Here is a 17,822-nt window from a genome sequence, read left to right as displayed (position 1 = left end):
GGGACCTTAGACGATGCAAAGGCAAAGCAGAAAGTTTCAAAATGGCTGATAACCCCGGAAGCAGCTGAGACTCACTGCAGCAATCACCAGGCAACTAAGGGTGCTGTGCAGGTTCAAACAAAACAAGCAAGTCTGGCAGGCCGGAAGATCCGGACTGGACTAAAATCTGGAACAGGTGACAGCACACAGACAATCTAATGCAGCCAGCACACAGAGACAGAGACAGAACTAACTCACAAAGAACAGACAGAAGCCAGCTCAGAAGCTGACCACAGGAAATAAGATGAGTCGGAGAGGGGTCACGGCCACAGACGTGACACATATCTTCCCTCAGCCGTCATTTCTCCAAGCTGAAGAGCCCCAGCCGCTTTAGCCTTTCCTCATAGGGAAGTCGTCCTATCTCCTTTATCATTTTCATTGCTCTTCCCTGTACCTTTTCTAATTCCATTATATCTTTTTTGAGATTCAGTGACCAGAATTGCACACAGTATTCAAGATGTGGTCTTATCATGGAGCGACACAAAGGCATTATAACATCCTCGTTTTTATTTTCCATTTTTTCCTAATAATATCTAACATTCTGTTTGCTGTCTTTGCTGCCGCAGCACATTGAATAGAGGGTTTCAAAGTATCTTCAACAATGATTCCTAGATCCTTTTCCTGGTCGGCGATTTCTAACGCAGAACCTTGCATCATAGTTATTGTTTGGGTTCGTCTTTCCCACATGCATTACTTTGCACTTTCTCACATTAAACATCATCTGCCATTTGGATGCCCAGTCTTGCAATCTTTCACAGTCCTCTTGCAATTTAACAACTTTGAATAACTTTGTTCCGTCAGCAAATTTAATTACCTCACTAGTTACTTCCATCTCTAGATCATCTAATATAATAATTTGCTATGTGAACGTTCTAAAGTGTCTACCTGGGATCGTAACCACCTGCTGACGTCACTGGCCAGCAGTAGAACCCTGCTTGCCTTACGTCAGCAGGGGGTTATGATCCCAGTGAGAGATGCACGTTGAAGAACAGCAGGAGCGGGCAGAGACGTCCCTACGTGCACGTCGCCCCCCTCCAAAATCGCCAACCCCCCTCTGCTACCCTCCCCCCCCTTACCGGGGTCCCAGCGGCAGCAGTGAAGAGCCTCGCGAGTCTGCTGCCTTCCCTTCTCTTCGCTCTCAGCTCTGACTCTGGTCCCGCCCTTGCGGAAACAGGAAATGAGGGTGGGACCAGAGTCATCTAGCGGTCATCTAGCGGTCCAACTGATTCTTTTGATGGCTTTTCGCCTTTAATATACCTAAAAAGGTTTTTACTATGTGTTTTTGCGTCCAATGCAATCTTTTTTTCAAAGTCCCTCTTTGCCTTCCTTATCAGCGCTGTGTTTCTTATTATTTTCAGTCAGATCCTTCTTCCATTTTCTGAAGGATTTTCTTTTAGCTCTAATAGCTTCCTTCACCTCACTTTTTAACTATGCTTGCTGTCATGTGGCCTTCCTTCCTCCTTTTTTTAAATTTTAAATCTTTTTTTATTGACATAAAAATCAGTAACACAGGTGTAACACTTCACCATAGCACAATTCGAATACAAGATACAACATCTAACCGTCCTTTCTTATGTCAACAATGAGTTTTTTCTTTTATCCCCAATCCTCTCAACCCCACCCCACCCCAGTTCCTCTCATTTATGTAAAATTGTTTATTGACACATTTAAAGTCACAGAATTTCCACATTTGACTGGATAAAATTTCTACACTCACAATATCACAAGCTCATCCCTCCCTAGCCCCCTCCCCTACCTGCCGCCTCGTTACCCTATTTTAATTTCAAACATTTTTAATACATGGAATATAACTAGCTTGGTCTTCCAGGATGGGATTTTTGAACAGCATCTATGCCTGATGTAAATTTTTGACATTCATATAGCTGTTCCTCTAAGTTTTTATTTCACTATTCTTCTCGTTTTATTATAGTCTCCTTTTTTGAAAGTTAAATGCTAACGTTTTAGATTTCCAGAGATTATATTAAATCTGATCATATTAAGATCACTGTTATCAAGCGGCCCGAACACCATTACTTCCTGTACCCAATCATGAAATCCACTAAGGACTAGGTCTAGAATTTTTCCCACTCTTGTTGGCTCCTGTACCAGCTCAAGGCTCTCCTTAACATACAATGCTACTCCTCCACCAATTCAATCCACCCTATCACTACGATATAATTAGTACCCTGGTATAACAGTGTCCCACTAGTTATCCTCCTTCCAGCAGGTCTCAGAAATGCTTATTATATCTAAGTTTTCACTTACTGCAATATAATCTAACTCTCCCATCTTATTTCTTAGGCTTCTGGCATTCACACATAGATATTTAAAACTATGTTTGTTGTTCCTATTTAAATCTTGCTTAGCGGTTGACAGTTTTAATTTGCAATCTTTTGTCTGTTTTTTTTTTTATTTAAAGACACTGGTCTACTATGGTCTTTATTGCAACCTCACTATCTGGATACCCTATCTTCCCTGTTTTAGTGATATCTTTGAAAGATACCTTATTGTGAACCATGCACTTTTGAATGACTGTCGGCCTTCCCCCAGGTTCTAGTTTAAAAGCTGCTCTATCTCCTTTTTAAATGCTTATGGTAGAAGCCTGGTCCCACTCTGGTTAAGATGGAGCCCATCATTCCGGAAGAGGCTTCCCATTCCTCAGAATGTTGTCCAGTTCCTTACAAATTGAAAACCCTCCTCCCTGCACCATCGCCTCATCCAAGCCAGGGGCGTAGCCAGACTTCAAGGTGGGAGGGGGGCCAGAGCCCAAAGTGAGGGGGAACACATAGACCAGTGCTACACATAAGTGCCAGAGACCAGTGCTGGAAAACGTGCTTCAGCTGGCAGGGGTTGGGGATATGCCTTGGCTGGCGGGGGTCCCCAACCCCTGCCAGCTGAAGCACATTTTCCAGCACTGGTCCCTGGCGCCGCCTCATTTCCTGCCCTGCTCTCTCTTCCCCTTATTATCAGGCATGCTCAGTTTCACTAAACTTACGTGCAGGCAGGATGACCAGCGCTGGAAACAAAACTGCAGCTGTCGGGGGTTGGGGACCCTTGCCAGCCAAACCAGGGGCACAGATCCAGTTTTGGAGGAGCCCAGGCCTCCGTGGCCCCCCGTAGCTATGCCACTGATCCAAGCATTGAGACTCCGTAGCTCTGCCTGTCTCAGGACTGTGCATGGAACGTGGAGCACTTCTGAAAATGCTACTCATAACATCCATATAGCACTTTATCATAAGTCAAACAAGAAAAGAAATAAGAACAGATGAGGTTCTGTACTTGCCCAGTGAACCAAGTCTCTAATGCTTCAGATACTTCATACTGCCAAAGTCCACCCAAAGGAGTGCCCTAGAGAGCACCCTAGTCACGCTCCTTTGTTAGCAGAATTAAGTTGGTGGCATTGGCTCCCAGCAGAAATGGTTGCAAACCCTGATGACATCAGTAGGGGGTGGGCCTTCTGATGTTCTGAGTCCTGGGATCCCAACGAGCTGACAGTAGCGAGGGCTAAATGTTCTGTACATACTGGGCATCCAAATGGCAGATGATGTTTAATGTGAACAAGTGCAAAGTGATGCATGTGGGAAAGAGAAACCCAAAATACAGCTATGTGATGCAAAGTTCCACATTAGGACTCACCACTCAGGAAAAGGATCTAGGTGTCATCATTTATCATTTATTAAAATTTGTATTTATTAGGATTTATTTACCGCCTTTTTGAAGAAATTCACTCAAGGCGGTGTACAATAAGAATAAATCAAACATGAGCAATATACAATTACAGCAGTAAAAATATTCAAATAACAGTACAAAATATGGCATAGTATACTACTTACTAACACAATATGTAATAGAACAGTTTAATTGATAATGAAGGGTAAAGCAAAGATGGAACATATAGATAGGTAAGAGAGTAAGAGGAGTTAGAAAATAAGGTGACTAATTTAAAGAAAGGTGCACATGAGGTCAATTTACTATACCGCTTTATTTGTGAACAAATCAACGAGGATGTTATCATGTCTTTGTATTGCTCTATGATGCGACTGCACTTTGAATACTGTGTGCAATTCTGGTCACCGCATCTCGAAAAAGATATAGTGAAATTAAGGTACAGGGAAGAGCAACGAAAATGATAAAGGGGATGGGATGACTTCCCTATGAGGAAAGGTTAAAGCGGCTAGGGCTTCTCAGCTTGAACAAAAGACAGCTGAGGGGAAATATGATAGAGGTCTATAAAATGAGTGGAGTGGAATGAGTAGAGGTCATTTGTTTGCTCTTTCCAAAAACACTAGGACTATGGGGCATGCAATGAAGCTATTAAGTAGTAAATTTAAAACAAACCAGAGAAAATATTTCTTCACTCAACGTGTAATTAAACTCTGGAATTCATTACCAAAGAATGTGGTAAAAGCAGTTTCCTTAGCAGGGTTTAAAAAAAGCTTGGCTAATTTCCAAAATGAAAAGTCCATAGCCCATTATTAAGATGGACTTGGGGAAAATCCACTGCTTATTTCTAGGATAAGCAGCTTAAAATCTGTTTTACTGTTTTGGGATCTTGCCAGGTACGTGTGACCTGGATTGTCTACTATTGGAAACAGGATACTGGGCTTGACGGACTGTCGGTCTGTCCCAGTATGGAAAAAAAAAAGCAATAATGTAAATAGATGGAAACAATTCACTTATCTAATCTACGTGTATCATACAACAAACTATGGGCCCTGTTTACTAAGCAGCGTTATAGGCGCGTTAGCATGTTTAATGCTTGTTAACCATGTACGCGCATTAACTGTGTATGTGCCTACAATATCCCTCTAGGCGCCTACACAGTTAACACGTGACTGGCGCGTTAAAAATGCTAACGCACCTTAGTAAACAGGGCCCTATAAGTGGACCCATAACCTAGAAAATCCCTTGTTCTAATAAGAAAAGGATCTGATATGGCCTACAGCAATGTCTGCAATAGCTCTCATGCTTAAACAAGTCAGCCTCATGGCCCCTTTGTAATCGTGTCCTAAAAAACTCCCTTTACAATTTTTATGTTTTTTTGCATAAAGTACATTGTATATATAATAGTTTCTGCTCATTTACTCCCACTTATGCTTATAACCTCATGTTAACTCTGGTGCATCCAGTGCATTATCAATATTATCAACAGCAAAATGATCACAAAATACTAGAATCAACTGCATGCTGCTAATAATATTCACAACTTTTGATAATGTTGAGGATGCACCGGAGTTAACATGATGTCATAGGCATAAATGGGTGAAAATGAGTAAAAAGTGTTATATATGCAGTGTAATGTTCACCAGTACGTCTAGCTCCATCTCTGGCCATATTCAGATCTAGGCTAAAAGGCCACCTTTTATCTCCTATTCACCTGTTCAGTACCCATATCTGTAAGTAATTCCCTTATTTGTCCTGTTTGTCTGTGTTGATTAGAATTTAAGCTCTGTCCAGCAGGGAGCGTCTCTTACATGTTTATAAGCCAACACAGCATTCCAAGGGCTTTTAATGTGCAGGATGCGTGCCTTAGTAAATGGGGTTAGTGTACAGAGCTATAGAAATGAAAAGTAGTAGTAAAAAGATAAACATTATAAAGGGAGTTATTTTTAGGACCCATGATTACAAAGGGGCATGAAAGCTATTGCAGTCCTTTTCCAGGTTATGGTTCTGCCACAAATTGCTCCTCCAGCATCCGGTCCCGGGTGAAAAGGCTGCACACCCTGATGTCACTACCCTTCTGCTTTGAACAACATTTGTGTGTGTAAATAGTGGTGTGTAATTTCCTCCCCACCGATCTATCACACGTCAGTTGTCAACTTTTGCTCTCCTGTGCGAACAGTTTATTTCAGTTTTCAATAAGAGCCCTTTCCTTTATCTTCCCAAGAGTTCATTCCACCAAAATAATCCTTTATCTCCCCAATACCCCGGGGGGGGGGAGGGGAGTCAGCTAAATTTACTAAAGGTGCTACTACAGTAAATAGGTTTCCTTGAAAAAAAAATAAAGGAACTTGTAAATAACACGTTAGTGCCCTTTAATGAATACCAACCCTCCCATCCTTCTCTTTCCATCTCTCCTTAATTTTATCCCTCCTTACCCTTTCTCCCAAATTACACTATCCTATCCTGTCTACCCTCTTTTATCCTAGTCATATATTATCTAGCTCAACTTATCATACATTGGTCTTGGGGAACTGAGGAACTGAGTTTGATTCCCACTTCAGGCACAGGCAGCTCCTTGTGACTCTGGGCAAGTCACTTAACCCTCCATTGCCCCATGTAAGCCGCATTGAGCCTGCCATGAGAGGGAAAGCGCAGGGTACAAATGTAACTAAAATAAAATAGATACTATTGGAGATTCTACATGGAATGTTGCTACTATTGAGATTCTGTTGCTTCTATTGGAGATTCTATATGGAATGTTGCTATTCCACTAGCAACATTCCATGTAGAAGGCTGCGCAGGCTTCTGTTTCTGTGAGACTGACGTCCTGCACGTACAGAAGCAGAAGCCTGCGTGGCCACATTGGTGATCTGCAAGGGCCGACTTCTAGTGGCCTAGTGGTTAGGGTGGTGGACTTTGGTCCTGGGGAACTGAGGAACTGAGTTCGATTCCCACTTCAGGCACAGGCAGCTCCTTGTGACTCTGGGCAAGTCACTTAACCCTCCATTGCCCCATGTAAGCCGCATTGAGCCTGCCATGAGTGGGAAAGCGCAGGGTACAAATGTAACTAAAATAAAATAGATACTATTGGAGATTCTACATGGAATGTTGCTACTATTGAGATTCTGTTGCTTCTATTGGAGATTCTATATGGAATGTTGCTATTCCACTAGCAACATTCCATGTAGAAGGCTGCGCAGGCTTCTGTTTCTGTGAGACTGACGTCCTGCACGTACAGAAGCAGAAGCCTGCGTGGCCACATTGGTGATCTGCAAGGGCCGACTTCTAGTGGCCTAGTGGTTAGGGTGGTGGACTTTGGTCCTGGGGAACTGAGGAACTGAGTTGGATTCCCACTTCAGGCACAGGCAGCTCCTTGTGACTCTGGGCAAGTCACTTAACCCTCCATTGCCCCATGTAAGCCGCATTGAGCCTGCCATGAATGGGAAAGCACAGGGTACAAATGTAACAAAAATAAAATAGATACTATTGGAGATTCTACATGGAATGTTGCTACTATTGAGATTCTGTTGCTTCTATTGGAGATTCTATATGGAATGTTGCTATTCCACTAGCAACATTCCATGTAGAAGGCTGCGCAGGCTTCTGTTTCTGTGAGACTGACGTCCTGCACGTACAGAAGCAGAAGCCTGCGTGGCCACATTGGTGATCTGCAAGGGCCGACTTCTAGTGGCCTAGTGGTTAGGGTGGTGGACTTTGGTCCTGGGGAACTGAGGAACTGAGTTCGATTCCCACTTCAGGCACAGGCAGCTCCTTGTGACTCTGGGCAAGTCACTTAACCCTCCATTGCCCCATGTAAGCCGCATTGAGCCTGCCATGAATGGGAAAGCACAGGGTACAAATGTAACAAAAATAAAATAGATACTATTGGAGATTCTACATGGAATGTTGCTACTATTGAGATTCTGTTGCTTCTATTGGAGATTCTATATGGAATGTTGCTATTCCACTAGCAACATTCCATGTAGAAGGCTGCGCAGGCTTCTGTTTCTGTGAGACTGACGTCCTGCACGTACAGAAGCAGAAGCCTGCGTGGCCACATTGGTGATCTGCAAGGGCCGACTTCTAGTGGCCTAGTGGTTAGGGTGGTGGACTTTGGTCCTGGGGAACTGAGGAACTGAGTTCGATTCCCACTTCAGGCACAGGCAGCTCCTTGTGACTCTGGGCAAGTCACTTAACCCTCCATTGCCCCATGTAAGCCGCATTGAGCCTGCCATGAGTGGGAAAGTGCAGGGTACAAATGTAACAAAAATAAAATAGATACTATTGGAGATTCTACATGGAATGTTGCTACTATTGGAGATTCTACATGGAATGTTGCTATTTCACTAGCAACATTCCATGTAGAAGGCTGCGCAGGCTTCTGTTTCTGTGAGACTGACGTCCTGCACGTACAGAAGCAGAAGCCTGCGCGGCCACATTGGTGATCTGCAAGGGCCGACTTCTAGTGGCCTAGTGGTTAGGGTGGTGGACTTTGGTCCTGGGGAACTGAGTTGGATTCCCACTTCAGGCACAGGCAGCTCCTTGTGACTCTGGGCAAGTCACTTAACCCTCCATTGCCCCATGTAAGCCGCATTGAGCCTGCCATGAATGGGAAAGCACAGGGTACAAATGTAACAAAAATAAAATAGATACTATTGGAGATTCTACATGGAATGTTGCTACTATTGAGATTCTGTTGCTTCTATTGGAGATTCTATATGGAATGTTGCTATTCCACTAGCAACATTCCATGTAGAAGGCTGCGCAGGCTTCTGTTTCTGTGAGACTGACGTCCTGCACGTACAGAAGCAGAAGCCTGCGTGGCCACATTGGTGATCTGCAAGGGCCGACTTCTAGTGGCCTAGTGGTTAGGGTGGTGGACTTTGGTCCTGGGGAACTGAGGAACTGAGTTCGATTCCCACTTCAGGCACAGGCAGCTCCTTGTGACTCTGGGCAAGTCACTTAACCCTCCATTGCCCCATGTAAGCCGCATTGAGCCTGCCATGAATGGGAAAGCACAGGGTACAAATGTAACAAAAATAAAATAGATACTATTGGAGATTCTACATGGAATGTTGCTACTATTGAGATTCTGTTGCTTCTATTGGAGATTCTATATGGAATGTTGCTATTCCACTAGCAACATTCCATGTAGAAGGCTGCGCAGGCTTCTGTTTCTGTGAGACTGACGTCCTGCACGTACAGAAGCAGAAGCCTGCGTGGCCACATTGGTGATCTGCAAGGGCCGACTTCTAGTGGCCTAGTGGTTAGGGTGGTGGACTTTGGTCCTGGGGAACTGAGGAACTGAGTTCGATTCCCACTTCAGGCACAGGCAGCTCCTTGTGACTCTGGGCAAGTCACTTAACCCTCCATTGCCCCATGTAAGCCGCATTGGCCTGCCATGAATGGGAAAGCACAGGGTACAAATGTAACAAAAATAAAATAGATACTATTGGAGATTCTACATGGAATGTTGCTACTATTGAGATTCTGTTGCTTCTATTGGAGATTCTATATGGAATGTTGCTATTCCACTAGCAACATTCCATGTAGAAGGCTGCGCAGGCTTCTGTTTCTGTGAGACTGACGTCCTGCACGTACAGAAGCAGAAGCCTGCGTGGCCACATTGGTGATCTGCAAGGGCCGACTTCTAGTGGCCTAGTGGTTAGGGTGGTGGACTTTGGTCCTGGGGAACTGAGGAACTGAGTTCGATTCCCACTTCAGGCACAGGCAGCTCCTTGTGACTCTGGGCAAGTCACTTAACCCTCCATTGCCCCATGTAAGCCGCATTGAGCCTGCCATGAATGGGAAAGCACAGGGTACAAATGTAACAAAAATAAAATAGATACTATTGGAGATTCTACATGGAATGTTGCTACTATTGAGATTCTGTTGCTTCTATTGGAGATTCTATATGGAATGTTGCTATTCCACTAGCAACATTCCATGTAGAAGGCTGCGCAGGCTTCTGTTTCTGTGAGACTGACGTCCTGCACGTACAGAAGCAGAAGCCTGCGTGGCCACATTGGTGATCTGCAAGGGCCGACTTCTAGTGGCCTAGTGGTTAGGGTGGTGGACTTTGGTCCTGGGGAACTGAGGAACTGAGTTCGATTCCCACTTCAGGCACAGGCAGCTCCTTGTGACTCTGGGCAAGTCACTTAACCCTCCATTGCCCCATGTAAGCCGCATTGAGCCTGCCATGAATGGGAAAGCACAGGGTACAAATGTAACAAAAATAAAATAGATACTATTGGAGATTCTACATGGAATGTTGCTACTATTGGAGATTCTACATGGAATGTTGCTATTCCACTAGCAACATTCCATGTAGAAGGCTGCGCAGGCTTCTGTTTCTGTGAGACTGACGTCCTGCACGTACAGAAGCAGAAGCCTGCGTGGCCACATTGGTGATCTGCAAGGGCCGACTTCTACATGGAATGTTGCTACTATCATGGAATGTTGCTATTCCACTAGCAACATTCCATGTAGAAGGCTGCGCAGGCTTCTGTTTCTGTGAGACTGACGTCCTGCACGTAGAGAAGCAGAAGCCTGCGCGGCCACATTGGTGATCTGCAAGGGCCGACTTCTAGTGGCCTAGTGGTTAGGGTGGTGGACTTTGGTCCTGGGGAACTGAGGAACTGAGTTGGATTCCCACTTCAGGCACAGGCAGCTCCTTGTGACTCTGGGCAAGTCACTTAACCCTCCATTGCCCCATGTAAGCCGCATTGAGCCTGCCATGAATGGGAAAGCACAGGGTACAAATGTAAGAAAAATAAAATAGATACTATTGGAGATTCTACATGGAATGTTGCTACTATTGGAGATTCTACATGGAATGTTGCTATTCCACTAGCAACATTCCATGTAGAAGGCTGCGCAGGCTTCTGTTTCTGTGAGACTGACGTCCTGCACGTACAGAAGCAGAAGCCTGCGTGGCCACATTGGTGATCTGCAAGGGCCGACTTCTACATGGAATGTTGCTACTATCATGGAATGTTGCTATTCCACTAGCAACATTCCATGTAGAAGGCTGCGCAGGCTTCTGTTTCTGTGAGACTGACGTCCTGCACGTACAGAAGCAGAAGCCTGCGCGGCCACATTGGTGATCTGCAAGGGCCGACTTCTAGTGGCCTAGTGGTTAGGGTGGTGGACTTTGGTCCTGGGGAACTGAGTTGGATTCCCACTTCAGGCACAGGCAGCTCCTTGTGACTCTGGGCAAGTCACTTAACCCTCCATTGCCCCATGTAAGCCGCATTGAGCCTGCCATGAATGGGAAAGCACAGGGTACAAATGTAACAAAAATAAAATAGATACTATTGGAGATTCTACATGGAATGTTGCTACTATTGAGATTCTGTTGCTTCTATTGGAGATTCTATATGGAATGTTGCTATTCCACTAGCAACATTCCATGTAGAAGGCTGCGCAGGCTTCTGTTTCTGTGAGACTGACGTCCTGCACGTACAGAAGCAGAAGCCTGCGTGGCCACATTGGTGATCTGCAAGGGCCGACTTCTAGTGGCCTAGTGGTTAGGGTGGTGGACTTTGGTCCTGGGGAACTGAGGAACTGAGTTCGATTCCCACTTCAGGCACAGGCAGCTCCTTGTGACTCTGGGCAAGTCACTTAACCCTCCATTGCCCCATGTAAGCCGCATTGAGCCTGCCATGAGTGGGAAAGCGCAGGGTACAAATGTAACAAAAATAAAATAGATACTATTGGAGATTCTACATGGAATGTTGCTACTATTGGAGATTCTACATGGAATGTTGCTATTTCACTAGCAACATTCCATGTAGAAGGCTGCGCAGGCTTCTGTTTCTGTGAGACTGACGTCCTGCACGTACAGAAGCAGAAGCCTGCGCGGCCACATTGGTGATCTGCAAGGGCCGACTTCTAGTGGCCTAGTGGTTAGGGTGGTGGACTTTGGTCCTGGGGAACTGAGTTGGATTCCCACTTCAGGCACAGGCAGCTCCTTGTGACTCTGGGCAAGTCACTTAACCCTCCATTGCCCCATGTAAGCCGCATTGAGCCTGCCATGAATGGGAAAGCACAGGGTACAAATGTAACAAAAATAAAATAGATACTATTGGAGATTCTACATGGAATGTTGCTACTATGGAGATTCTGTTGCTTCTATTGGAGATTCTATATGGAATGTTGCTATTCCACTAGCAACATTCCATGTAGAAGGCTGCGCAGGCTTCTGTTCTGTGAGACTGACGTCCTGCACGTACAGAAGCAGAAGCCTGCGTGGCCACATTGGTGATCTGCAAGGGCCGACTTCTAGTGGCCTAGTGGTTAGGGTGGTGGACTTTGGTCCTGGGGAACTGAGGAACTGAGTTCGATTCCCACTTCAGGCACAGGCAGCTCCTTGTGACTCTGGGCAAGTCACTTAACCCTCCATTGCCCCATGTAAGCCGCATTGAGCCTGCCATGAGTGGGAAAGTGCAGGGTACAAATGTAACAAAAATAAAATAGATACTATTGGAGATTCTACATGGAATGTTGCTACTATTGGAGATTCTACATGGAATGTTGCTATTTCACTAGCAACATTCCATGTAGAAGGCTGCGCAGGCTTCTGTTTCTGTGAGACTGACGTCCTGCACGTACAGAAGCAGAAGCCTGCGCGGCCACATTGGTGATCTGCAAGGGCCGACTTCTAGTGGCCTAGTGGTTAGGGTGGTGGACTTTGGTCCTGGGGAACTGAGTTGGATTCCCACTTCAGGCACAGGCAGCTCCTTGTGACTCTGGGCAAGTCACTTAACCCTCCATTGCCCCATGTAAGCCGCATTGAGCCTGCCATGAATGGGAAAGCACAGGGTACAAATGTAACAAAAATAAAATAGATACTATTGGAGATTCTACATGGAATGTTGCTACTATTGAGATTCTGTTGCTTCTATTGGAGATTCTATATGGAATGTTGCTATTCCACTAGCAACATTCCATGTAGAAGGCTGCGCAGGCTTCTGTTTCTGTGAGACTGACGTCCTGCACGTACAGAAGCAGAAGCCTGCACGGCCACATTGGTGATCTGCAAGGGCCGACTTCTAGTGGCCTAGTGGTTAGGGTGGTGGACTTTGGTCCTGGGGAACTGAGGAACTGAGTTCGATTCCCACTTCAGGCACAGGCAGCTCCTTGTGACTCTGGGCAAGTCACTTAACCCTCCATTGCCCCATGTAAGCCGCATTGAGCCTGCCATGAATGGGAAAGCACAGGGTACAAATGTAACAAAAATAAAATAGATACTATTGGAGATTCTACATGGAATGTTGCTACTATTGGAGATTCTACATGGAATGTTGCTATTCCACTAGCAACATTCCATGTAGAAGGCTGCGCAGGCTTCTGTTTCTGTGAGACTGACGTCCTGCACGTACAGAAGCAGAAGCCTGCGTGGCCACATTGGTGATCTGCAAGGGCCGACTTCTACATGGAATGTTGCTACTATCATGGAATGTTGCTATTCCACTAGCAACATTCCATGTAGAAGGCTGCGCAGGCTTCTGTTTCTGTGAGACTGACGTCCTGCACGTACAGAAGCAGAAGCCTGCGCGGCCACATTGGTGATCTGCAAGGGCCGACTTCTAGTGGCCTAGTGGTTAGGGTGGTGGACTTTGGTCCTGGGGAACTGAGGAACTGAGTTCGATTCCCACTTCAGGCACAGGCAGCTCCTTGTGACTCTGGGCAAGTCACTTAACCCTCCATTGCCCCATGTAAGCCGCATTGAGCCTGCCATGAATGGGAAAGCACAGGGTACAAATGTAACAAAAATAAAATAGATACTATTGGAGATTCTACATGGAATGTTGCTACTATTGGAGATTCTACATGGAATGTTGCTATTCCACTAGCAACATTCCATTTACAAGGCTGCGCAGGCTTCTGTTTCTGTGAGTCTGACGTCAGACTCACAGAAGCAGAAGCCTGCGCAGCCACATTGGTGATTTGCAAGGGCCGACTTCTACATGGAATGTTGCTAGTGGAATAGCAACATTCCATGTAGAATCTCCAATAGTAGCAACAGTGGAGGAGTGGCCTAGTGGTTAGGGTGGTGGACTTTGGTCCTGGGGAACTGAGTTTGATTCCCACTTCAGGCACAGGCAGCTCCTTGTGACTCTGGGAAAGTCACTTAACCCTCCATTGCCCCATGTAAGCCGCATTGAGCCTGCCATGAGTGGGAAAGCGCAGAGTACAAATGTAACAAAAATAAAATAGATACTATTGGAGATTCTACATGGAATGTTGCTACTATTGGAGATTCTACATGGAATGTTGCTATTCCACTAGCACGTACGTGCAGGACGCCAGACTCACAGAAGCAGAAGCCTGCGCGGCCACATTGGTGATCTGCAAGGGCCGACTTCTAGTGGCCAAGTGTTTAGAGTGGTGGAATTTGGTCCTGAGGAACTGAGTTCGATTCCCACTTCAGGCACAGGCAGCTCCTTGTGACTCTGGGCAAGTCACTTAACCCTCCATTGCCCCACGTAAGCCGCATTGAGCCTGCCATGAGTGGGAAAGCACAGGGTACAAATGTAACAAAAATAAATAAAAACAAATACACTACTAAGCCCAACTTTACATTGTTTTACTACTGTTTTATTAAAATTCTATTAACTTTGTATTTCAAATTACTATGTAAGCCGCATTGAGCCTGCATTATGTGGGAAAGCGCGGGGTACAAATGTAATAATAATAATAATAAAAATAAATTTATGCATGAGGCAATGGAAGGTTAAGTGATTTACCCAGTGATAATAATAAAAATCTGCATTATCATACAATTCTAAGGCCCTCATGATCAAAAGCAAACTCCAGCGCTAGAGGCTGTTAATGCCATACTAGCGCTGGAGTTTGCTGCCGAACCATGATCAGAGCCCTCGAGCGCCTGAAACAACGCACTCGAGGGCTCTTAGCGCAAGTAGCATGCAAATGCATGCTAAACAGGGCTTCTAGCGCAATTAGCTTGCAAATGCATGCTAATCAGCGCTTAACGCATTCATCCCCAATGATCAGCGGCCAGGGCGCCAAAGATTGGGTTGCTGGCCGTGGCAAAATCAACGCCAGCTCTGAGCTGGCATTAGACTTTGCGGATCATTGGGGAGGAATGGTGAGCCCTGTCCAGCATGCAGTTGCATGCTGGCAGGCCTCCGTTCCCCCCCCCCCAAAGCAAACGCAAACGGGGGAGTGGAGGTCCGGTGGACCTCCGGTCCCCCCCGACGATCCGACCCCTGCATGCCCAGGGAGGGCTGGAGATCGTGGTGGCCGCCTCCGGCCAAACGCTGTCCCACCCTCCCACTCAGCGACGGGGGGGCTAGAGGTTCGGTGGGTCTCCAGCCCTCCAAACCCCCATAAATCGTGGTGGCTGCCTCCGGCCAAAAGCTAACACACCCTGTTATCCATTGACGGGGGGTGGGGGGGTGGGGCTGGAGGTCCGGTGGACCTCCAGCCCATCCCAACTCATCCCCCCCAGCGTTCTGCATTGAATCCCTGGTGGTCCGTGGTCGCCCCCCCTTACCTTTTGTTGGAGGAGGGACGCAGCCTGCCTGCCTTCCTCCTCTTCCTGTCGACGCCGCTGAAAAATGGCGGCACCCAGCCCCGCCCATTGCATCCTGGGATGCAGTGGGCGGGGCTACAGACCATGTAAGGCAGGCTGCGTCCCTCCTACAACAAAAGGTAGGGGGGTGGCCGGGAGGGACGGAGGGTGACCACGGACCATCAGGGATTCAATGCAGAACGCTGGGGGGGGGGAGGAGTTGGGGTCCACCGGACCTCCAGCCCCCCCTCCCCCCCCCCCCTGTCGATGGATAACAGGGTGTGTTAGCTTTTGGCCAGAGGTGGCCACCACGATTTATGGGGGTTCGGGGGGGGGGGGGCTGGAGACCCACCGGATCTCCAGCCCTCCCTGGGCATGGAGGGGGTCGAATCATCCGGGGGACCTCCAGCCCCCCCCCCCCGTCGCTGGGTGGGAGGGTGGGAGAGGGTTTGGCCGCCGGCGGCGGTGGCCTCAACGTTTTCTGGGGGGTTTGGGGGGGGGGGGGGCTGGAGACAACGTTCGGTCCTCCAGCCCTCCTTGTTCGGGCCTCGGCAGGCTGTTTGACAGGTTTGGGCTTTTGACAGCCCAGACCTGTCAAACAAGTGCGGGAGGATTGTGCTGAGCGCATGCTCAGGCGCAAGTCTCCCGCACTTCAACATGATAATCAAAGATAATAGCGCTGCTTAGATTTGCATGCATTATCTTTGATCATCGATGCAGAAAAGCCCTGCGCTGTCCCGGCGCTATTTTTAGGGCGCTGTTTGGAACAGCGCAGGGCTTTTGATCATGAGGGCCTAAGTGAGGAACAGAATTCCATATATAATAAAATAACAACAAACCCCCATGATGATCCCACAAGGATCTCAACCAAGGCTTTGCTGGTTTCTGTCTCACTGCTATAACTTCTGGGCTACTCCTGCACTCAAATGTTACAAAATATGTGTCACAATACATTTGAAATTAGCTTAGAGTCTTTCCAAGAGCCTGGGATTTATTAGTTCTTTTGCTTTTCAACCTAAACAACTGTATCTGTTTGTGTTTTCTTATACTGTAGGAAGAAAAAAGGAGGTAAAGTGGAATCCAAATTTGATAAGGAGATTGTAGTGGAGAGAGCAAAAGCTAATGCTGCCCTTTGGGAAGCCCGACTGGATATGACTGAACATTCCCGCGTGGAGTATCGGGAAGCTGCTGTCAGGCTAGCCAAAAACAATGAGGACTTAACAAAACATCAGTTTCAGATGGAGAAAGACATTGTTGACGTCATAGGCTACCTGAAGAAACAGGACTCAGACAAAGATGAATTGGTATGTAAAAAGTGACTTGGGATTGACAGAGATATGGCTTTAAATTTCATTATGGTACTGAAGGATTTTAGTTCTGCTGTTGCATCCTGCACATTAAAAGTGCAGCTCTATTAAAAGATCTTGGAAAATCTCATCCCAGGCTGTTGTTAGATTTGGATCATAGAGCCTGTCCTGAACCTTCTTTAAAAGAGATTTAAACATAGTAACATAGTAATATACATAGTAGATGACGGCAGAAAAAGACCTGCACGGTCCATCTAGTCTGCCCAACAAGATAAACTCATATGTGCTACTTCTTGTGTATACCTTACCTTGATTTGTATCTGCCATTTTCAGGACACAGACCGTAGAAATCTTGCCCAGAACTAGCCCCACCACCCAAACAACAGCCCCACCTCCCAATCTCGGCTAAGCTTCTGAGGATCCATTCCTTCTGCACAGGATTCCTTTATGTTTATCCCACACATGCTTGAATTCCGCTACCGTTTCATCTCCACCACCTCCCGCGGGAGGGCATTCCAAGTATCTACCACTCTCTCCGTGAAAAAATACTTCCTGACATTTTTCTTACCCAGTCTCATAGAAAGGCAGATAAAGACCATATGGCCTATCCAGTCTGCCTAGCCATGCCATCTGCTCTTCCTATCACTCCCTTAGAGATCCTATGCACCAGTGGCGTAGCCAGAAGTCAATTTTTGGGTGGGCCAACAGGTTGGATGGGTGGGCACTAGACAGTGGTGTGCTGGTAAATGTTTAACAACAGGCTCTCTCCCCGGTCCACCTCTGTGCCACCCCCCCCCCCCCCGGTCCACCTGTGCACCTCCCCTCAAAATTGCAGAGCTGGCTGTAGCCGGGGAGAGAGCCTGGTGGGGGGGGGGGGGGGGGGGGGGGGGAGGCAATGCATACTCTCTCCAGGAAAAAATTTAAATGATACCCAGGTTCCAATGTAATTCATGTTTAATGTGGGATAAAATGCCATAAATAAGTAAATAAATATAAAACTTTTAATGTTGAGCACCTGATTCTCAAAGTGGACATATTTCAAACACTATAATGAAAATAAAATGATCTTTTCTACCTTTGTTGTCTGGTGACTTTCTTTTCTGATCATGCTGCCCAGTATCCGATTCTGCTGCTATCTGTCCTCTAACTCCATTTCCAGGGCTTCCTTTCCATTTATTTCTTTACTTTCTGCCTGTCTTCTTCATTTCTTGTCCTACATCCGTAAGTAAAGCTGGGTCCTACGCAAACTTGACTGTCCAGCGGATCAGCTTCTG

At 46.5% G+C, this 17,822-nt stretch overlaps 1 protein-coding gene across 1 annotated transcript in view; it reads left to right on the top strand.

The window, feature by feature from the left end:
• BBOF1 (basal body orientation factor 1) overlaps positions 1–17,822 on the top strand; it is a 181,350-nt gene that overhangs the window by 21,736 nt on the left and 141,792 nt on the right. The window contains exon 2 of the mRNA XM_030214596.1: positions 16,296–16,545. Coding sequence (XP_030070456.1) covers positions 16,296–16,545 — 250 coding nt within the window. The remainder of the gene's footprint in view (positions 1–16,295; positions 16,546–17,822) is intronic.

This window comes from Microcaecilia unicolor, chromosome 9, assembly GCF_901765095.1.
Source record: "Microcaecilia unicolor chromosome 9, aMicUni1.1, whole genome shotgun sequence".
Taxonomy (NCBI): domain Eukaryota; kingdom Metazoa; phylum Chordata; class Amphibia; order Gymnophiona; family Siphonopidae; genus Microcaecilia; species Microcaecilia unicolor.
Note: the sequence above shows the minus strand (reverse complement) of the source record. Positions and strands in the feature narration are given on the sequence as shown.